Genomic DNA, 22,585 nt, shown 5'->3' on the forward strand with positions numbered 1-22,585 from the left:
CTGTAGAAGGAGATAGTATTTATTAGATCAACTGATAGAGAAAACGGACAAAGCTTCAAAGCCTGAGTCTGTAAGCAGTAAGCTTCAAGCTGCTTGGGAGCAATTGTGTGTTTAGAGAATATGCAATATTGGTTTATTATTTCAAAGGCTAAATAATCTGAAAAATATATGGCTCCTTTTGTGTAAAATTATAAATAAAATTTTGAGTTAGTGAAAGTTACTGAAATTCAGAAGTTGCAGTTAGTGAGTGTATTCTTAATCTGTGGGAGTGGATTATGTACTTCAGTAACAGAAACTTCACACATCTCAAGACAGCAGATTCCTTTTGCCAAAGTAAATACTCTGGGTTCATGGGGGTTAGTTGAAATAGTGTATATGGTAAGATTGATTTAGTATAACTAACCGAGTAATATTACAGTATCCAGTCTAGTAAGCCAGAAGTCCATGTTTGTTTTACATTAAGGGATGCTTCTGTGCATTAACAGCCATTTGTTTGATTTTGCTTGATTCATTTTTGAATTTAGAACACAACAAGCTATCCCACGAGATTCTGTTGTAGAAGAATTACATTTAAAAAATCAATACCTTCAGGAAAAGCTTCATGCATTGCAGAGACAAAGTTCAAGAGAGACATATTCTAGACCCTCGGTAAGTTAAGCATGTAGCCATATTACCTGAAAGAATAATGTCTACTTAACTAAAATATTTATTATGCATTTATGATTCTATCATATGGTTGATTTTGTTTCCAACAGTAGTAGTCTAGGACAGGATGTGAAATACTTAGATTTTAATTTAAAAAAAAAAGAAATCCAGTTCCTGTGTTCTACAGGTAGAAGCTGAAATACTCAACATCATAAGCATATTTGAAGAAATAAGGTATATGTATTTTCAAATATGTGAGTCTGCAACCGAGAGACTACTTGCATCTTCCATACTGATTGAGAATTTGGAATACACAGAGTTTGGGAAAAATACTGAGCTTAATTTCAGTTGCATTAGGTGGTTTTTTTTGTTCTCTTTTGTGTTTTAGGAGTTTCATTTTATTGACAATATTGAATTATCAGGCTATCTTAAACCTTCAAGAAATAGACTTAACAGTATGTTCTAGGTTTCTTTTTTATCTCCTGTTTTGTTTTACTATACTTTACTTTTCTTTCATGTTTGTTCTATCTTCAACTCCAATCAGAGTACAACATGTGACCAAACTGAACTGACTAAGTCTGTTCCTATCAATATCAGTACACTCAAGTATTTGAATTGCCTTCAAAAGAAACCTATTTTAAGTAGGGATAAAATCAAGCGTCAGACTAACCTTAGTATTATCAATGGCAATGAAATAGATGGGGATGCAGACATTCCTAATAAAGGCCATGAGGCTACTGCAGGTGCAAGCACTGAAGTGTTTCCTGAATAGCAATCTGAAGACAGTAAAAAATGCAAGGACCTAGATATTTCTGGGGAAGGATCAAAAAGCAAAGCTGAAGCTGATGAACAAAACTGCAGTGATAAAAAAGAAAATATAACTCAACCTGAAAAGGGAAAAAATAATGAGGAATGTGAAGGAGAAGAAAGAGAAGAAGACAGGAAGCAAGAAATATGCAAGCAATCAAATGTTGATGAAAATGAAAGTAGAGAAGAGTCTTGTACTGAGAGAATGAGCTGCAATCAATCTGATGCAGGGGAATCTTCTAATCAAGCTAATGACTATGAGGGAGAAAATACAAAGGTGAATAATGAAATGCATAAACACACTGCTGAGTATAAACATAAAACTTAACCAACTGGTACAGAAGGAGTTGAACCAACCTCAGAACTTTGTGAAATGCCCCAGGTTTGATACTGTAGCAGTCCTCTAGCATTTTTCAGTATAAATGCTGTAGAATTAGAATAGTTGGATCTTAATAATGCGGTTGCTTCCCAAAGTGTGGTCTGCAGGGATATCAAAGTAGTCACTAAGTGGTCCACAAAACAAATCTTACAATTCCATGATATATATGCATGTCAGCTCACAAGTAAGCTATGGTGAATTCTCAAGTTTTGCTCCAGAAAGTTTAAAAGTAATCACAATGATACATGCAGTTAACTGATGATCTTCGCTCTTTAGGGGTCTTGTGATGTGGTATTATTTACACTTACTTACTAGATAAAACATGTTTTACTGAAGCACGTACTTTATTCTTATGGTTATTAGTCATGAATTATATGGTTAATTACATAAATGAAAACTGCTGATTATTATCCTTGAAAGGGTCTGCCCTATAACGGTGAGGGGTAACAACTGAACTTATACTTATTGGAATTGGCAATATAAGGCATACAGAGCACTCTTTATGTAATAGAAATTACTAGCCTCCTTGGGTAAAAACTTAAAAATGTAAGAACTAACTTTGCCTAAGAACTAGATTTATACACTGCTTTTCACTTGCTGTGATTAATCTTTGAATTTGTGATTTTTTTTTTTATGCCATGTGTACTATTTAATAAACATATCAGAATGTGTACTTAAGATTAGATGCTGTTCCCAGGTACAGTGTCACAGCTAACTACACTCTAGCTTTTTTTGTCTTTTAGACTTTGAGATTTATTTCTAGCTAATTTGAGTTAGCTTGAGAATTAATTCTGCTTTAACAAAAATTTTTTCTGGATTTTAAATTTCCTTTAAAGATTAAGCAAGTTTAGAAAATTTAAGAAAAGGAGTTAAAGTCAGAGCAGGTTAGATCAAAACTGGTGATACAACTTATGTCTTTGATCAGTTTTATTTCACACAATTTAAGTGATGAAGAAATTCCAAAAAGATAGTATCCTGTTGTGTGAATGTTTGGGGGGTTTTTTGTGTAAAATAGAAAAATACTAATTCTCTGTTGCTCTTGATCAGCTACAGCTGGTAAAATGAATAATGTCTTGCCATTAAATAATAATCTACTTCTTTTCCTTTCACTCCTCAAGACATCAGGAATAGGATCAGATCAATATCGAAGAGAACAAGAGGTTCTAAAGGAAAATTTGAGACTATCTTCTGAAAATGTTGAGCTAAGATTCCAACTAGAGCAGGCCAATAAAGATTTGCCAAGACTAAAGGTAACATCTCCGTAGTGAAAAAATTTAGGGGGTTGCTTAAAAAGAAATGTATGCCTTTTCTGTACATACTGTAAGCTTTTCATGGTTTACACAGGATGTGGAAGTTGAATTGTTGGTAGAAGTGATTGAAAAATGTCATTGCAATTGGAAATTGCCTTCTGTTTTTCAAGGTAAACCTGTAATTTTATAACTCTTTACCTCAATTTAAAATCTAAATATGTTGCTTATTACTTTAATTTTTTTAGGACCAAGTGGGTGACTTAAAAGAAATGTGTGAACTTCTCAAAAAAGAGAAGGCAGAAGTTGAGCGTAAGCTGGGCAATGTGAGAGGGGTGAGTATTTTAACTGTATTTTTCATCACAATTATATGAAACCAAAATACGATAAATAACTGTATTTGATTAAAACTGTTTGGAATCAACCAAAAGCAGTCAGGAGTTATTCTTTCTTGTCTATTTTTTGCATAGTGCTGTAATACCTTAATGAAAATTTCAGCTAATAGGACCATTCAAAGGAATAAAGCTACACTATTAAATATTTGCAGGCTCATGGCCTTATTTTGTCATATGGATTAAAAGTTATCTCTAGAAACATATTTGTACCAAAAATAGGAGTTACAGCCCTAGTAGTAAGAATTATATTCATGTATTTATGTTAATGCATACTAATATAGTTACAGCTTTATGATTTAAAAGGTAGAATTTTGATTTGATGCAGATGTTAGAAAGTGCAACTTCCTGATAGTAAAGTTTTTTGTTTGTTTTTCTCTGTAAGATGACAGTCAAATTTTACTTCAGTTACTCTCAGCTACATTAGTAGAATGGTTGGTATTTCAAAAGTTACAGGGAAAAAAATGTTTCAGCAGTGCTATCTTTTTGTTACTGACTTGTCAAACTATTTGTGTGACATTTAAAGGAAGAAGACTTAAAAGCTCTTTTTAAGAGCTTTAGTGGCTCTTTCACTATAGAAAGAGAATGAGTTCTGCTTCCTGGGAAAAATTGTTTGATTGAGACTATGTTCAAGATTTTACTGAAGTATATTTAACATTCTTTTTCTAGTACCCTGCACAGACTGCTTGTGTATCTGCCTACTTATGCGGTGGCAGTTTTTGGATAAGGCAATTCAGTTTATAAAACTGCCTCCTTCAAAGGTTCTGAGGAGGCAGTGAATTCTGAATCCTCCACCCTTTTCAGACGCCAAGATCTGATAAAGGCTTTTCTTTAACTCTGTTATGTACCATCACCAACCTCCTAAACCCTCCAGTGCTTTTAGAAAACGAAGATTTTTTGGATTTTGAATGAAGAATTTTAAGGTGAAAATGAAGTCATTTCACTTCCAAAACCTGATCACTATCTAGGTTTTCATAGGGCTCCACAGAGTAAAAGGTTCTGTACTGTGGTCCCTACCTCTGTAGAAGGAAAAGGAAATACTTTCAAAGCCCCAGAATGGAAAACAGCAGCATCTTTAAATCATAATTACTGAGGAAAATAATCCCCACAAAGAAGATGAGGAAAATAAATGCATTTGAACTTCCTCTAACAGTTCTTCTATCTCATAAATGAATGCAGTGAAAGAAGAAAAATAGAGAGAGAAAATACAAGCTTTTTTTCATCTTTATATTTCATGTAACAATAATGGATCAAATATTTTCAGTCAGAACTGGGTCTTTTTGTAATCCCTCTGCATGGGGAATACATGCGTTAGGAGAGAGAGAAGATAATTAATTCATGCTTTAACTTGTAGTTCTACTTAAGTCCAGCAGAAGTATGGCTGCTAAAAAAGGTCCTCTTTCTCCTTCAAACTCTCAACCATTCATTACTTTCCTTTTCCTCAGCCAATATTAGCATTCAAGCAGTTGCATTGTCAGCTGGATCAGGGAATTGCTCTACAAGAAAACCAAACTAAAAAAAACAATAATTTATTTTCTTAATGTTTCATTTTAGTTCAAAACATATAGCAAACTTTGAGACTTAACTGCAGCTTGCTTAAGTAACACAAGAAAATGAAGGAGCTGATATGATGACTTTGGGAGTGAATATACTGCTAGACATTTTGGGGAGTTAAGGAGGCAAGAAACTTCAGGATTCAAGTCACAACACCAAAATGTAACAACTTTATTATGAATATAAGGCAATGAAAAAAAGTCATAAAATAAGATTTGGAGTATTTCAAAATGTTAACTTAGTGTTTACTTCATTGTACTTTTTTGTTCTTCCATTTTTTTTCCCCTGTATAGTCTGGTAGAAGTGGAAAGACAGTCCCCGAATTGGAAAAAACAATTGGTTTGATGAGAAAGGTTGTAGAGAGAGTCCAAAGAGAAAATGAAGATCTGAAAAAAGCTCCAGGTGTGGTTTCTAATGAGAAGTTACTCAGTCTTGAACAGGAAAATGAGAGGCTAAAGGTACTCATTTGTCTTTATTAACTATATTTAGATAGCAGTTTATATGCAAGTTAGTAGGAAAATTGAACAGCAAGCCTGTTGTTCACATTGATTGGCACAAAAGTGTTTTTAAAATATCAAGTATGAAGCTTGTAGAACACAAAAGCAAAGCTTCATTTTGGCATAACATACTGCATAATTTATATAATGGTATTCTGAAATACTACACCTCCTACAAAACTTTAAAAAAAAAATGGTATTTTAGTGTGAGGACCATAATTTTATAAATAACTTTTATAGCAGAATGTTCAAACTGTATGATGGTAATAAAATGAACAATTTTTTAGGGGAAAGCACTGATAGCATAAAATATCTTTGAATACCTGCAGGATACATTTAAATATGTCATGAAATGTTATGTTAAATGTGCAAGGTAACTGTGCTGTGCTTTAAAAATGCAAACATGATACTTTCTACTAAGCAAACTAAATGAACTGTTTTAACACACTGATATTTAGTCTGAAGTGGAAAAAATGAAACTTCATCTGGGGGGCCACCTGAGTACGCGTTATGAATCTAAAACCAAAGGCATGGAAAAAGCCATCACTGAAAATGAGAGGCTACGTAAAGAGCTGAAAAAGGTATGAATGATCATTGTAATGCAGCCATCTATTTGAATTAATTACTGGTTATGGTAAGTATCTTATTTTTTCCAAATGGTTGATATGGAATTGGCACATTTTTTAACTACTGATATTGACATGACAGAATTTCTAATTATATGTGGAGAGGAGTCCTCCAAGGAATAGCCCAAGACAGAACTTTGAAGATGTAGTGCTAGTGATCTGGGATATACTGTTTGTCCTCTGAATCAGCACTGACCCTATCTCAGTATCATTTTAGATAATCCAGTGCTATGTATGAGGTTATGTATTTCATTTAACTTTCTATTTTTATTGAATGATAGGAAGTTGACGCTGGAGAAAAGCTGCGAATAGCAAAGAATAACTTAGAGGTATTAAATGAGAAGTTAACTATGCAGCTGGAGGAAAACATTAAGAGGCTAAATTTGGCTGAGAGCAGAGACCCTCAGCTTGATGGAGCTGACAGCAAAAGCTGGAAATCAGTTGTTGTAACAAGGTAGGAATTAAGAATGAAGTAAGGAAGATAAATGCAAAGATTTCATTTGTCTTTAAATATTAGCGAACAAATTAGACTCATTTTCATAATTCTGCTCTCCTCTTTTGAAATTATTTTTATATCACCCTTATTTTAATCTCTGAAGAATATTTTATTATATATAATCAGCATACAGGTATCTGATGAGAATGCAGCAGAGATCTAGCTTCTTTAAACATTGGCCTTGTTAGCTGGTCAAGCCAGTTACTTTTTCTCTCTTCTTCAGATCAGCTGTAGACTTCTGAATAGCTTGTCTCTTGCTGCTTAAATATATTATAATTGTGCTTTTGGAGTAATGTCAGCATTTTTGCCAAGAATGAAAAGTGAGTATTTCAATACCTTACCACAAAGATGGCAATCTGAAAAAACACTGGATGTCAGCCACCTAGTTCTACTTTTGCGATGTTTGTACCTACTTACGGCCATGTGAACATGCAGAGTTTGGGTTAGGAAGTACACTGGAACTGGAATTTCCATGCTCCTTCAAACATGCAGACATAGCTAAAGATCCTTCAGAGAGTATATGAAGGCCCTGAAAGTTAACTGCAGTCAGCCCGTTGATTCTGTTATCTGTAGAAGAGAGAAAGGCTCAGAGACTAGCATTAGATCATGTTTTCTAATATATAAAAAATAGTGTGGGAATCACCACTTTCTCTTACTTTGAAATAATCAAACCTCATACTTTGAAATCAGCATCAAAAATCACTTTATTTTGGTAATAATAGTGGACTTTTACAACTCTGCACCAATCAGTTATTTCTTGTTCTAAAATTCTGGTATCATCACTGCATGTGGAACAAACTGAAGAGAAGAGTTCTGTGGCACTGGTTTTTCCATTGCAGCTTAGACATGCAATGTTGTTTCCTTTGTACTTCTGCAGTTAGTTCAAATGTCTTTTCTATGCTACTTATTTATACAGGCTGCAGATCTTCTTGACTCCAGAGCTCAAACAACTTCAATCACATTTTTTTCTTTACTAGAACCAAGCTGTTTAGTACTGTGTTCTGTGATCTGTTTATAAAAATATTTGGGGGAACAGTCACCCCAAAACCATTGCCAGTCCAAAAAGCATTACTACAACACCTGTTTTCAATAGAGCTACATATAAATACGCTATACTGGTGCACCAGCATGTTTAATAATGAACAGCTTCACAGAGAATATAAAGTTTGAAATAAGTTATATTCACATGAAACATGCCTGTGCTTCACTGAAGTGAAAGAAGAAGGAAAGTCCCTGTCTTAAGTTTTTAACTGGCTATCATCCCTTGTACTGGCTTATCTAACAAAGGGACAAGGAACTGAAAGAATGTTTACGCTATTAAGCGAAATAATCAGCCCATCTATCTCCTACATAAGACTGGAAGAAAGTAAGTTTTCTTGGGACTGGATTTGGCAGATGATACACTTCTGCCTGGACTCCTGCATGACCTCAAGGGGAAATAAGCTGCAAGAGCTGACATGTTACAGAAGTAGTCTTTAATGGTTGCAAACAAAGGTAGAAGGTATGTGCAAAAATAGAACTTCTGACAGCAACCTTATTATGACAGAAAATCAGTTGGACACGAGAGATTTCTCTGATTTCATCTTAGGTCAGGTGACTGTGGAACTTTAATCTGTCTGCTGACATCCATGATTTTGCCCACTTCCAGTTTTGCAGTCCCACATGCTCCCTTGTGGAAGTTCTGGTACTTCTCTGACATGGTGCTGAGCCTTTAGAAAGGCAGTCTTTCCCATCATCCCCTCCCCCAACTATTTAGTGAGTTAAAATGTCTTTATGCAAGGTCAGATGACAGCCATAGTGAGTGCAAGGAAGGGAGGTAAGATTGTGCTGCCAGCCATGGAGGGAGGACAGAAACATGCAGTGAAGAAGGTAGGTCCTTAGCAGTTGGCATATCAGCTTAGCAGTTTGAATATAGTTTTTCTTTCAGTTCTTCACCTCTTTTTAAAACATTTGTATTTAGTTCTATTTGTACTTAGTTGATACATATGTGTGGCTGTATACAGTGATATATATATATATATATGTACTTAGTTGTACTATTTCAATTATTGTGAGTAAAAACTTTCATTTGCATTTACTTTAACATGGTTTGAGTTAAACATGATTTTAAAGGAAGTGAATAACATTAAGACATTACTAACCTAGGGAAGCTTATTGGGGCACCTTAACATCTAATCCACCTCATCAGCACACCCTCCAAAGCATTTATGGGGTAATAGTGTCCTTGATAGGGCAGACAAAAGTGTCATCTGAATGATACTTGGGAAGGCTCTTTTGCAGGTAGGAAGATGTTGGAGAGTGTATAACTATCTGAAAACATGCTTCAGATTGGAGATTAGACTAAATAACCTCCAGAGGTGCCTTCCAAACAACATTTCTGTGACTCTACAAAAACCATTTTTGTATCCTTGTAGGGTTTGAAGCAAAAATGAATCCTTCTCCTCAGACTGTAGTTACTCCAGGGTAAACAGTTTGTTCTAGAACATTTTTCCTTTAGAGAGTTCATCTTCTTTATCTGTATTAAACCTTTTCTTCAAGACATGAATTTATTTTCCATAAATTGTTAAAAAATAAATATTGTCAAAGTATTTTAGACCTCACCAATGTGTACACTGCATCATCCAAATGAGTACAGTAAGAGACTTGTGCATGTTTTTAGCAGGAGGTAATTTGGAGTATATGTGCAATAACATAAAAAGACTCCAGTTCTCCTTTAGTAAAGTGTAGACACAAAGTAAGAAAGATTCACAAAAGTACAGCATTTTGAAAAGTCTTTTTCAGAATATAAATAGGTGTTTCTCATGCTTCATTTAGCTTGCTTTAAGAATAGGACTAGTGATTATTTCAAGGCCTCTGACTACCCCAAACATTTTATGGTGTATGGTATTTCACCTCCTGAAAATATGTAAGTCTCTGTTTCTGTAAAAGGTTAGCTTTTGCTCTAATCTTTGTTTTTTAAAAATTCCTATTATCAGGATGCATGAAACTAAGATGAAGGAACTGGAAACTGATATTGCTAGAAAAGATCAAAGCATTACTAACCTTAAACAGCTGCTTCAAGAGGCAACAGAACGTGAACACAATGCTGATAAAAACTTACAAGATTTAAAAGAACAAGTGAGTAAAACCTAGCCAGAATACTGAAAATAGATTGCTTAGTATTAATTAACTTTTTCTTAATGTCTATATTGGTACCTTTTTTCCTCTAACGCATACGTTTTTATAGTTTTTTCATTCTAAGTTGCCATAATTGTACACTTGCATATTTTAAACCTCATATTATTCATGAGGTTTACTACGTATTATCAATATATATTCTTGTCTTGAGCTCTTAAGGCAAAATGAGATGTCTTCTGTAGACTTTTTTAAAATTACTGTTTCATTGATCATATCAAAGCTTGTAGGTACAGGTGCTTCAATCTGTCTTAAAATCTTCTAGCTTTTTCAACAGATTGAGTTTGCTGTAGGAACTTTCCTCTTTCTTGCATTTCTTTTGGGGAGATTGACTTAGACATGAAGTTCCACTTTAGGAAGGCAATTTCCAGTATGGCAGTGTGACATTTTTCATCACTGTATCTTATATGTAATCCCTAATAAATCTTGTAAATATATTTCACACATGGATTTGATGAATTACAAAATCAGGTACCTTTGAAAGGATATATCAAATTTTGACCTTTAAGTATTCTGGAGATGTAGCCCTAGGACTATCCATCTAGATGAGCTTCCATCTTTTTCTCATTTTTAATATGTGCGTGATTTTCTTCCCTAGACATCTTGTACTGGCCATTCTGAGTAAGGTACTGAAACAGACAGAACTGTCAATATAGAAAGTCATGTATATTATGTAAGCAAGTAAAGATGTTCCAATAAATAAAACTTGGAATTATTTTGAGTTTCTGTAAAACAATTAGTTGGTTCATTTTTGCTTGCTTTTTTTTTCTTTTTTCCTTTTTTTTTGTTTAAAGTCAGCATTTTTAACATGGCGTCTTTACCAGCAGCAAAATTAGCAGACTTATAAAAGTCTTTTATTATGTGTTACCACTCTGGAGCAACACACTTTCCAGTTTCTTTTGTGCCTCAAATACTGAGGAAGGACGTGTTCAAGGTTAACTCCATTTCGAAGAAACAGAGAGCGATTATTAAAGAAAGACAAATCCCTACCATTTTGGGTAGTAATACAACAAAAGTCTATTACCAACAGTAGCCTTATGAGAATTCATAAATTAAGATGTCATTGCATTCAAAACCATACATAGTCTCATATTTAAACCATTTAAGTTTTTTGCTCCTGCATCTTCTATTGAAAAGCACTTCTAGAATCTGACACCCACTCTGGTTAGGGACATGTGTAATTTATGACTGCAGGTCATTTATAGTTGACATTCACTCACTTGTTTTTGTGTCACAAAACAGCAGGCTTTTAGTATCACATTCATAAGGCAACTTAGACACCTAGGTATGCAAATAAGCATGTCAGTAGGATTTTTAAAGCAACTAAAATGATTTAGATATATCACTTCCTTAAGCATATCTATAAATTAGGTTAATGTTTTTTTACCTATCTTTACTGTATCTTTGTAAATCTAGCTTTTGATTATTTTCTGTCCACCCTGATCTATACTAGCTTTAAGAGGATTCTAGATAACTAGAAGCTTTGCAGAAACTGTCAGTAGATAGTTTGATTTTTCTCTGCACTAACCTGGTACTTGGTTACACAATTTCTTCCCCATTTATTTTATCAACCTATACCAAATAGAATTAAATAACTCCATCTGAACTGTGGTGTCTGTGGATACAATTTTCAAAGTAAAACTTTTTTACCTTTTAAGATGGAGCTTCTCAAACATTTTTCTGAAGGTGCTAGGACAGAGGAAGGCCTCATCAAGGAGCTTCAGCTTTTAAGGTAATGTAGTTTAAAAAAACATTCCTGAGCCCATATACATGAAATAAGAATGATCAGAAAATAGCCATTGCAACTTTTAGTTACATATTTTATATTATAAAATATTTTTATGTTATAAAATGATTCTAAAATTATTTTATATTACAGATTAACTAATAATCAGTTGGAGAAAGAAAAAGCAGAACTAGCTCACCAGGTGGAAGTTTACAAGCTACAAATAGACACAAATAAAACTGAAGGCCCTGCAGCTGGTAATCATTTTCAACACCTAAAATAAAGATATTTCCTGTATTTTGGGCCTAACACCATTTTTACTTAATATGTGTGCAAGATGAAAATAAACCTACAGAAGTAATCAGATCATGTTAATGCCAAAATAGTGTAAACTGGAGAAGAATAAAATCTTGGATTTTTAAGTACAAATATAAGATTTTTATAAAGAAAAGTTTGTAAAAAAAATCTTCACAACTCAGTAATAATATCTTGAATGAGAAGCTGAAATTTTTGTAAGATTTTCCTTTTCTGAAAGGATGTGTATTTCACGGTACCATTTACTTTAAAATCTCAAACTGCTTTTAAGATTTCAGTCATTCATTGAAACTCTCCTGCCTACTCCTCTTGCCATGGGTTCTAAGCTCCCACAGAATGAGCGACTTACAGGTATCACCTGTGTTAGGGATTTCAAGCCACACAGGAAATTCAAAATCCTGGTTAGGTCTAGCTCATGAGCTCTGCAATTCACAGTCCAGTATACTGTACATTTTATAATCAGGTAGCAATAAACATGAGCAAAAATTCTGTTGTTTATAGGAACTGAAGGCCAAGCTCTGGGTATTTGGTATGCTACATTGAAAAACTCCTTTAAAGGAGAATCTCCCAGAAGTGATGTGAGTACTACCTGCGGAATCATGTAAAGTGGAAAAATATACAATGGCCTAATTAATATTTTCATTTTTAACATTCTAAAGTTAGCTTTTGACTCTAGAAAAGAGACAGTTTTATTTGTCTTAGGTAAGTTTTTTCTCTACTCCCTACCTGGTTTTCAGTTGGAACTGTGAGTTTTGGCATCAGCTACCCAACTCAGCAAAAAAGTGAGACTATTGCCCTAAAACATTGGTAGAAGTCAATAGGAAAGCAAAAAAAAAAAAAGGAAGATTGATTTTACTGTGCTTTTTCCAAATGGAAGAAAATAACAGAAAAGGACACGTAAGTGAGTCCTGAAGGTAAATTAATCTTTACGTCTGTTTCCAGATACTAGCTCTAGGAATAGTTTAAGACTTAACAGACATTAGTTCCATTGAAAGGATGCATAAAGCTTTGATATCCCTATGGAAAGTAGAGCAGAGCAAATATGGGAGGCCATAGAGAGCACTATAGAGCAGGATGTTGCCATTTGACAGAAAAAAATATATATATATCACTACTGAAATAATGAGTAGAATTAACTTAAACTACACTATCTCCAAATCTCTTGCCTTTAATTCAGAAAAAACGTACATGTCACATTTCTCAGAAGTGCTCTAACGGACTGACCACTGATTCAGAGGGCAGTACTACATTCAGCCATAGGATTTAGACACCACCACCTAATTTTTGCAAGAACTAAAGAAAAGCCCAGATTACCTGAGCCTGTTGTGGCGGTAGTTGTTGAAAACCAGGTTTGCACATTAACTGTCTCAGCTTTTGGGAGATGCTGAGTTGTTATAACAAGATTATTCATGTAATTGATTTCATTGTAGATAAGAATAAAAATGACAAGTTAATGACAGAAGTAGCTGATCTCCAGACACAATTGAGAGCCTCAGATCTGGAAAAACAGCAATTAAAGGTGAGTTGTAAGGACTGTAATATCCTATGCAAGATAATGAGCAAAACTATATAGGCAGCTAGAAAGATCTGTTTAATACCTAAACTAATAGTTAAACATAGGACCTAGAAATCAGCTTTGTCATTTATGAAGCCTACTTTGTATTTTATGAATTTGCTGTTACTGGGTAGCTTTTCTGTTTGTAGAGTGAAAACATTCTCATTCTAATCATTTAACCTTTTAAGGAAAAAAAAAGGCAACAAAGCTACTGTTGACATTTATTTCCTAAGTTCTAGATAGAGGTACATGAAACTTATGTTTTAAGGTAGTACTACTTTATTCTTTTTAATAGAAAGAAATAAAAAAGCTGAGAAAAGAACTAGACAACTTTGACCCTTCCTTTTTTGAAGAAATTGAGGATCTGAAATATAACTACAGTGAAGAAGTGAAAAAAAATATTATTTTAGAGGAAAGATTAAAGCAGCTTTCTGAGGATTTTGGTATTCACGTGGATATTCCAGCCAGTATTTCTGGTGATTAGGCTAATGTTTAATAATCTCTGGATCAATACAGAAAATAATTAATACTATTATGTAATTGCCCAGAATTTATCTGGAGTCAGTATTTATCTCTACTAGTCAAAACAGAAAACCAGTCTTACCTCCCCTGCCTTGTTTATGCTTTAATGCAGAACAGTAATTCTGGGGATACACTGTTATCAGAAGTCCAAAGATTCCACTCAACCTAAAAGTTCATATGCTCTTAAAACAAGCTAAGTGTGCTAAGTTCCAGATCAATAATAATACATAATTTGTTCTTGCTGTCTACTGCTAGCATCTATCTCACCTATGGACTCAGGGTCATTGTGCTGGTTGTCTCTGTTCTTATGTCGTTTGTTATTTTCTACCTCTAGAAAATTTCAGAAAATCCAAGAATGAAGATGTGAAAATAAGTGTGTAGTGTTTCAGCCAAACTAACTGCATTTTTGTAGATAAATGTACAGTTGCTTTGTAAATTTTTTTCATTTTTTGTACAATAACAGACAAAAATAAAGCCCACTGAAAACCCTGTGTATTCTCACTTTTATTATTTGTCATCTTTTGCAAATACTTAACATGTTGCCCTTGATATACAGTTTCCTAATTTAGATGCAGTCATAAAAGCGATATTATTAGGCCAAGTCATGCCTCTTTCTAATTACAAAGGACTTCAAAATAGAACTAGTATACTTTCTACTGCTTACACTGATTTTTTTTTTTCTGTCCCAAAATAGTGGAAATACCTGCAAGATATAGCTTAATTAAGTTTTCAAGTACTAACATAATGCTGCAACTTATCAGTTAAATAATACAGTGAAAAGTAATCATCCAAGAAAAATGGTTGCAACTTAAAAAAATTATCACATTTCAGACCTAATTCTGGTCCCAACTGAAATCTGCCTTTCACTGATGAGAAACACCTAGATCCTAAACCTGAATTCTAAATGTAACAGTGTTCTAATTACATTTAAAGTGCAACCTATGAAACTTTTACAGCTGATTGCATTCATTAAATAAGCTACTAGGACCAGCCAGTGTTAGACAACATACTTCTTACACTTAACCATAACAGTTTCAAGAAATAGGTTCAAAAGCTAAGGATTTTTCAGAACTGAATATTAAGCATGCTGAAAGCTAGATCTGTCTGCTGTGAATGTCACATTTCTTTTTATAAGATAAAGTTCTGCATAAATGACTAATTTAATTGTAGTTTAGCCAGCCTGTTACCTAGGTGACAAGATGCTTTAAGAGTTCTCCGTGATAAAAAATAAGAGGAATGCAGCACTGTCGCAGGACGACTGACTATCTTACAGTCCCGGACCATGTGGGTTTCGTGTGGTGCGAGGGAGGGGAGGAGGGGTAGAGGAGATATACTGCATGACTCCACAACTTGTTTCAAAGACCAAAATTTACTACAGAAGCTGCAATGGTACAAAGCAAGAATTCGTATTAACAGAAACTCAGCTCAACTAGAATACTTATTTCTAATTACACTAAAAGGTATGCTAATAGTAACTACTTAGTAAACAGAAAAGGATAGCTGATTTATACTAACTGTAAATACCCAAATGAATGAACTAGGCAAACCAATTCTGATCGATCTTACTCACGCGTTGCCTCAGTGGCCAACATAACGCTCAATCCCAGTGAAGTAACTGCAGGAGGACGTCCCCGTCCCGAGGGGTTCCGCAAGTTGGCAGACCCCCTGTCACCCACAAAGAGCCAAAGACAGCCTCCGGGGCCAACCTGTTTATACCCTTCAGGGGAAGGTGGAGGTGGAGTTGCTAGGCCAGTTGCAGTTCTCTTCACGCAGGCGCAGTCTCTGGCTCTTGGCTGCTGCAGGGTTCAACTCTCCTCCATCATTGTTATGACAATCGCACCCACAGTCATGGGTTGGGGGGGGGGGTGGCTGAACACCCCCAATGGTAGGCTACCTGCCTCACGCACTCTTCAGCACTGAAGAAAGGAGTTTGAGTGACTGCGAATGACTGCTTTACTCTTGCAGTGGGGGTCCCAAGGAGAGATCCCATAGCTGGGGTAAGAAGGAGTTAATTCCAGTCTGCAGTGGGGCCCCAGCAGTGAAAGCAGGTGTTATCTCTCAGGGTCCTGATGAGGAGGAGGCAGTCCTGACCACAGCAATTAACACTGCCCCAGCAGTGAGAGGAGGCTTTTGTTTCTCAAGGTCCTGGGGCCCAAGCAGGCCTTATCTCAAAGTCTTGACGTCCTCTCTTTTGGAGTGTAAAACACAGGAATTCAGGCTACTTGTAACTGGCACCAAATGTGTGTGTGGGGGGAGGCTGGGAGCATCCCCCCACAAGCACACATCGCAATGAACTTAAAAGACAGAAAAATACTTCAAGCATCAAACTTGATATCTTTGAGTCTGTCAAATCTTTGACCATCTAGCTTTGAAAAGTGGTGAAACAAACTCTTTGGTTCAAAGTCACAGTCATATTTAGTTCTATTAAAAGAAATGACAACAGGCTGAGAATTCAGGTATGTCTCTGCAATTGGCCAGCATAAACCAAGATGATGGCGATGGAGCTAAAATAAAAGAAGTAAGATCAATTTAGAGATTGTGATATAGTAACCTAACAGTTTCCAACTACTGGGGCCCTGTGATTCTAGGATCCCTTGCATTAGGTCACTTATTATCCATCAGTGTTATCCATCATTTTAATGATTAACAAAGAAGCACAAAAGGCAAACTAGAACCCAGGTGTCCTCCACAGCTTCAGAACTTACATTAACTTGCCAGTTAATCAAAGATCACATTCTTATTAACAATACTTGTTTTATAGGTCAACGTTACAAGAAATAAATTACTGAAATAAAGAAGTCTTACAATGTTGAGTGATTCCTATACAGACAAGGAAGAAATCCATTATTTTATGTTCTCAATTACTTTAAACTATTAGCATAATGTAGATAATGAAAAAAAATTAGTATCTTGTCATTACAGTGATTACCATTCAGGGGCTTGACTAATTCTCCTGTCACCCAGCTTGCTAGGAGAATGTTTACTACTAAAGAATTTGGAAAACAAGGCAAAGGTGAATGGTAAGACATAACCAGCTAGTATAAATTATTATAGCACTTTCTAACTGAGCACTAACATTTTTCATTAACTATTATTAAAACTAGCTTAAGTCTTAAAAATTACAGATTGCAATTGCTAAAGCAAAACACAAGCAGCTTGTAGTATATCGCCATATTCCCACCACAAAACAAAACTCTAGTAGGTGCTAGAACACCAGAGCTTTACCTTCAAAGATAGTTACTCTGGAAAACTGGATCCAGTAGGCCGTTGCCCATTTGTTTTCTGAATATGACTGGACGTCAACATGTTACATTGGGAACATCATCATAGCATTTATACGCAAATAGAATTTTTGAAGACAAAATTTATCTGAATAGAGAATTAATCGAAGTTGTCACATCCTAACTCTTCCATCTCAAAGTACCTAGGAGTAATTTTTTCACCCAAACATAAGCAGCGGTAGATATTGTTATATGTACTTTATTTTTTTTATTATTATTTTTTTTACTTTTACTGAGTTGTTTTTTAAATGAGTTTTCTGTTGGGGACTTTAAAACTGATTTCTGCATGTCCATCTACATTTACCTTGATTAAACACCCGTCGTTGCAGTGCCACACAATTCCTTCAACTTTACCCTCACTGCAGCCTTCAAACCAGGACAATATATCATTTTGTTTCAAAGCAGGTGGGTTCTTTATTTCAAATGCTCCATGTGGTACAAGAAGATGTACAGGCTGTTTCTTGCTTCCTAATCCTATGTTAAAAGAAACATAAACCTTCCTGCTAGTCATGTATAACAATTTGAGCTAAGATTTTCCTCACTTTTGTTACTACAGCTATATTAAAAGTGCTCTATAAAGGTAGATTTCTATTAGATACTACAATGGTGTACTGCCTTTAAGTGAACAGTTAAACTTATATCTAAGTATTAAATGTAGCTGTGGTCTTCTCATGTAACATTTTTAATCTATATAAAATACATTAGCATGATAGAGGGATTATACCATTGTCTGTTTTGTCCTCATGCTCACCTCATCAACCAAAAAGCCACTAGATAAATTCTTTGTGCTTCAGATCAAGATCCCAGCACAAACATCTTAGTTTCTGAAAACCTAGTGTATTTTCTTACGAATACCAATTAATACTTAAGATGGGCTGTTAGCAAATACATTGCCTCATGGCTGACTGTTTGATGCAAATCTTCATCTAAGAATAAAGTCAGCAGAATTTTTTGTTGCAATTCCTTTAATTTCTAAGAAAATGCTTAGACCAGGTACTACCATTTTTCCTTTCCATCCTTGCAAGTTATCCTAACAGCAAAGTTCAGAAGTAAAAACTCACTTATGTTCAAACCTAATTGTTTTTTGTTATATGGCTTTTAAAGGGAGAAGCCACAACCACAATGTAGCTTAAACTACGCTTCCTTGAATAGTATTTGTAATATTTCATAATTAAAAACACTTGCAGCTCATGACTAACTCTAGGGGCTCAAGAAACAATGGCTGAAAAAAGCTTTCTGTTTTAATAGACGAAATAGTGTCAAGGAAGCAATTAGAAAAAAAGGCCAAGACAAGACACCAAAAGACAATCTTAAAAAAATAAAGAAAGAAAGAATAATATTAGTACAACTTTTCTGTTCAGAATTTTTTTCTGGGAAATTCTCATTAAAAATGAACTGTGCATCATTAAGAGGTCTGGAAAGTACAATAAACATTAGTTCAAGACCACGTCTTCATTACTGAGAAAACTTACTTCTTTAACAATATAGCTCTTTTTCCTGTCAGGTGTCAGACATAGCTCTACGTCGACACAGCTGAGACATCAGTTTTAAGAACGGCATGAGTGGTTTCCTCTAGCTACACACATGCAAACCTGAGGTTTACCCTGCACTTTTATATCAAGAAGGCTATCTTCATATAGAAGCTTATACTGCTCTTTGCAAGAATAACACTGCTCCTCTTTGCTGAAAGACTAAAGCAAAGCATCTCTATGGTAACTCCCAAAGAACATGAAGGTGGAAAGAGGTGTGACAGACATAAACAGACTCATGACTACTCAGCTTTTTGAAAGTATTTTAGGTGCCATCCTGTGAGCATTCTTTGAGCTATTCCTTTCTTTCCTTTCTAAAGAGGTTACATTACTAGCTTAGAACATACAACTTTTTTTGTTAGTCAAAAAAAAACCAGTGTATTTTTCAATCAAAAGTATTACTCAGTACAAAAGTATTCAACAACAAACCATACTTACCATATGGATTTGCATTAATATTAGTTCCAATAAGCTCCAGTGTTTGTTCTAAAAGGTCTGATAATGGCACTGGACTGACTTCCAGAAGCCCAGGGTCTGCATGGTGCTTCAATACCAGCGCTATTTCAGCATCATAATTTATAACAGATGAGTGCCAGCAATACTGTTTACTATTTTTCTCCACAGGCACCCAACCTATGAGAAAACATTGTATTTTACCAAAGTAAATGTATAAATTTATCAAATGCTTATTAGAACTGTACATGCATTAAAAATCAGTTACCTTAATTATAAACAGAAAGAGTAACAGGAAAAACTGTGCTGTATCTCTGAAAAATGTCAAATGAACTTAAAAATGATAACTATGATTTCAGCTGAAGTTTTCTAAGACTGTTCAGTTAACTGTCACAGGTAATTATTTTCACTGTATCAAAACAAAAGCTTACTGAAAAGTGAACAAATGATATTCAAGTTGTTTTCTGAATATGCTACTACTACATGTAACTTGGAAACTAATTCTAATTCACTTCAAAAACAGATTTTTTTTTCCCCCATTTTAACTGTGCTGTGCCATACACACCTGGCATATGTCCATTTTCATCAGGCAAAGGATTCCCATTAGAGAACTGTATTTCCTTTGCTGGAATCCAGCAATCTGGAACAGGCTTAAAATCCTCTTCAATATTCCAAACAAATTCTAAACATATAAGTGTGACATTTAGTTTCTGGCAAACTATTAGCCAATTTTACATTTTCATCCTCTTTAAATGTAAGTATTAAAATACCATAATGTGATCTAAACTTTTTTTTTAAAGACAGTAGTCCCAGTTACGTTGTACAAGCACCAACACTTGGCGTATTCTGACAGTCTAAAATTAGGATGGTTTAAAGTAGCATAAAAGCCTTTGGGAAGTTTAAAAATTCAAAATCAACTCAGATTCAGAAATAACTGCCTAAATAGCCAACATTATATTTAAACTAGAGCAAGAGAAGTAAAGCTAGGAATGACATTAAAAAAAAATTATGGAGTAGAATCACTGACATTTCCTACATTAGACCAGAGGTGTTTTTCCAACTGAAATACTTACATTACCAAAGCAGGAAAGAGATCTTCACTAACCTTTGCAATCTTCCAATGAATACAAGAATCGTTTAAACCTTTTTTCAGCTTGTTTCTTGGGTTTTCTATCCAACCTGGCCCACAGGTACGGCTGCCCTAGAGATCCCAGAGGTATAAAACCAGCAGTTTACTTAGGTAACTCTACTCTGACTATATAAAAAGTAAAATATCGATTTTCTTCTGTCACTGAAGAAATTTAATATCCAAAAATACTATTTAAATTAATAATTTTAATTATTGTATATAAATCTAAAATCTATTTGTAGAATCTTACCTAGCTTAATACTTAAAATAAAGTTTTCTTACAATTTTGGGCAAAGGCAAGAACAGACTACCCCAGCGATACAACGAACCATAGCCTTCTCATTTCTTCCAAACCTCCCTCTCCTTTTTTAATCCTCTGCAAAGAAATTAAATACCTGTTTTATAAGTTTTAGTGTACAAGGAAGGTTTAGTGATTGAAAATGTTAAACTAGAATAGCACAGTTCCTTGTTTTGCATGTAAATTTAAACTCCATGTATGCTGAAGACTAAAATCCGTAATTTTATAGATGTCTACAAAACTGTGTTTACAGTAAGTATAACTTTATCGTCAAGCTGTTTAATTAAAAAGTTAAGTTTCCCAGCTGCTGTATCCCAGAAAACATAAAATAAAGGTGAAAACTAAGCAAAACATAAGGCTACTAGACAACATGAGAAATATGCATATGGATCTTCCATTACCTTTATAAGTAGTTACATAACAGCAGGTTCCATCCACCTTTTCAGTAGGAATTGCATTGTATATATCCGCATCTAATGCCTTTCGATTTATAGTTTCAGTTGCCAAAACTTTAAATGGCTGAAAAGAAGAGAGGTATTTTAAACCCTAATCACTGATATTTTACTGCCTTGGATTCTTGCTTGTTACAGCTGGTCTTTACAAAGCCAGTATTATAGATTAGAATTGCTAATACTACCTAAACACACCATTATTTCTTCAAAACATTAGTTTGGAAAATGCCCTAAGACAAAAGAACAAAGGCAGTCTACTTGCAAACTACTTCCCCCTTTTCCATTCTTGATTATATTTAGAGAAGACCTTGCCTTCCACTTTAAATAGTGCCTATAATCTAGAAGGGTTCCAGCCCAATGCTACAAAATTTTGAAATTTGCCTTCCTGTATTACTATGGCAATTAAAGTTCATCATGTATCTAATGACTATTTGCTCCTAACTTTTAGTTTGGAACTGAAAGTCAGTAGTAGTTGTGCAATACGTGTGAGTGTTAATGTTAAAAAAAACGTTAGTGCGATACATAGATCAGTGGGATGTAAGGTGGCAGAAGCATCCCAACATTAAATACTTAATGTCAGTGTTGTCAACTAAACATTTTTCCCCTTAAAAGAGCAAAGAAATAAGTGATCTGGGGGTCTGCAACTATTCCAAATTTCTATGAAGTATATGACTCAGTTTTAATAGGATTTCGGTTTCAATGAAAACGTGATCATTTGTGTTTAGCTTAAAATATTTTCCTGTATAATGATCATCCACCCTTCTCTCCCTAATCAATTTTGAATTATAAGCTCTTTCAATCAGTCTTCTTCCCCTGGATAAAAAAAAAAAAAAGTCCTTCTCTTGCAAAAGTCTCTGAACACAATTCATAGGATTTATAGCAATAAGAACCTTCTTTTAGATCTCGGGAACACATAACTTCGATTGGGCTCGATTATTTTCACGTTTGTAAGCTTGCAGCCTCAACTGAACTTTAATCTTATATCATAAGCCTCACAGTACTTTTTGATAAAAAAAATAAGGAAAGGGAAAGACGCTTGTTTTTCCCCACCAGCCTCCCCGTGCGGGAGGGTTTCACACAGCGAGGCCCGCTCGCTGGAGCGGCCTCCCGCCGCGCCGTTGCTGCTCCCCACGTTTAGTAAAGCGCACCTAGATACGCCTCGTGGGGAGGGGGCGCGACGGGGCAGAAACGGCGTCCCACCCTCCCTCCCCGCACTACCCGAGGCAGGGGGGAGTCCGCCCGGAAACCTCCGCAGCGCATTTTGCTCCAGGCCTAGCGCGAAGCCGCTGCCACCAGGGAGGCGGCGAAAGAAGGGGGAGGAGCGGAGCCCTCCTCGCAGCCGCGGCCCCCCGCCCGGGCCCCGGTGCCGCGCCGGCCACCTGGCGCTCCCGCTTGGCCGAAGGCTCCTCCTTCACCGCGGTCACGAACAGACACGGCACCTTCTGCTGCACCGAGCCCTTGCGGCTCATGGCCGCGGCCGCGCCGCGCTCCCGCCGCCGCCAGCCGAG

At 35.4% G+C, this 22,585-nt stretch overlaps 2 protein-coding genes across 5 annotated transcripts in view; one reads left to right on the plus strand and one right to left on the minus strand.

The window, feature by feature from the left end:
• The window catches only part of CEP290 (centrosomal protein 290), a 55,010-nt gene extending 40,584 nt beyond the window's left edge, over positions 1-14,426 (plus strand). Inside the window, exons 44-54 of the mRNA XM_026081304.1 lie at positions 525-648; positions 2,950-3,081; positions 3,327-3,413; positions 5,318-5,482; positions 5,980-6,102; positions 6,429-6,601; positions 9,619-9,760; positions 11,476-11,549; positions 11,697-11,800; positions 13,289-13,377; positions 13,709-14,426. Of these exons, the coding sequence (XP_025937089.1) occupies positions 525-648; positions 2,950-3,081; positions 3,327-3,413; positions 5,318-5,482; positions 5,980-6,102; positions 6,429-6,601; positions 9,619-9,760; positions 11,476-11,549; positions 11,697-11,800; positions 13,289-13,377; positions 13,709-13,897 (1,402 nt within the window). The 3' untranslated portion in view covers positions 13,898-14,426. The remainder of the gene's footprint in view (positions 1-524; positions 649-2,949; positions 3,082-3,326; positions 3,414-5,317; positions 5,483-5,979; positions 6,103-6,428; positions 6,602-9,618; positions 9,761-11,475; positions 11,550-11,696; positions 11,801-13,288; positions 13,378-13,708) is intronic.
• A 1,704-nt stretch (positions 14,427-16,130) lies between these two features.
• CUNH12orf29 (chromosome unknown C12orf29 homolog) lies at positions 16,131-22,579 on the minus strand. 4 transcript variants are annotated; one of them, XM_026081311.1, is made up of 8 exons: positions 22,457-22,579; positions 21,027-21,144; positions 20,304-20,399; positions 19,764-19,880; positions 19,184-19,378; positions 17,521-17,690; positions 17,161-17,227; positions 16,270-16,439 (listed from the first exon to the last, which is right to left on the minus strand). In XM_026081311.1, exons 1-8 carry the CDS (start codon positions 22,544-22,546, stop codon positions 16,360-16,362), a joined length of 933 nt encoding a protein of 310 aa, XP_025937096.1. In that variant the 5' UTR covers positions 22,547-22,579; the 3' UTR covers positions 16,270-16,359. The 4 variants fall into 4 exon arrangements, with proteins under 4 accessions (XP_025937099.1, XP_025937095.1, XP_025937098.1 ...); XM_026081314.1 differs by lacking the exon at positions 17,161-17,227 and having other exon boundaries at positions 16,131-16,439; positions 22,517-22,579; XM_026081310.1 differs by lacking the exon at positions 17,161-17,227 and having other exon boundaries at positions 16,131-16,439.
• Positions 22,580-22,585: the final 6 nt, after the last annotated feature.

This window comes from Apteryx rowi, unplaced genomic scaffold (assembly GCF_003343035.1).
Source record: "Apteryx rowi isolate R43461 unplaced genomic scaffold, aptRow1 scaffold_541, whole genome shotgun sequence".
Lineage (NCBI taxonomy): Eukaryota > Metazoa > Chordata > Aves > Apterygiformes > Apterygidae > Apteryx > Apteryx rowi.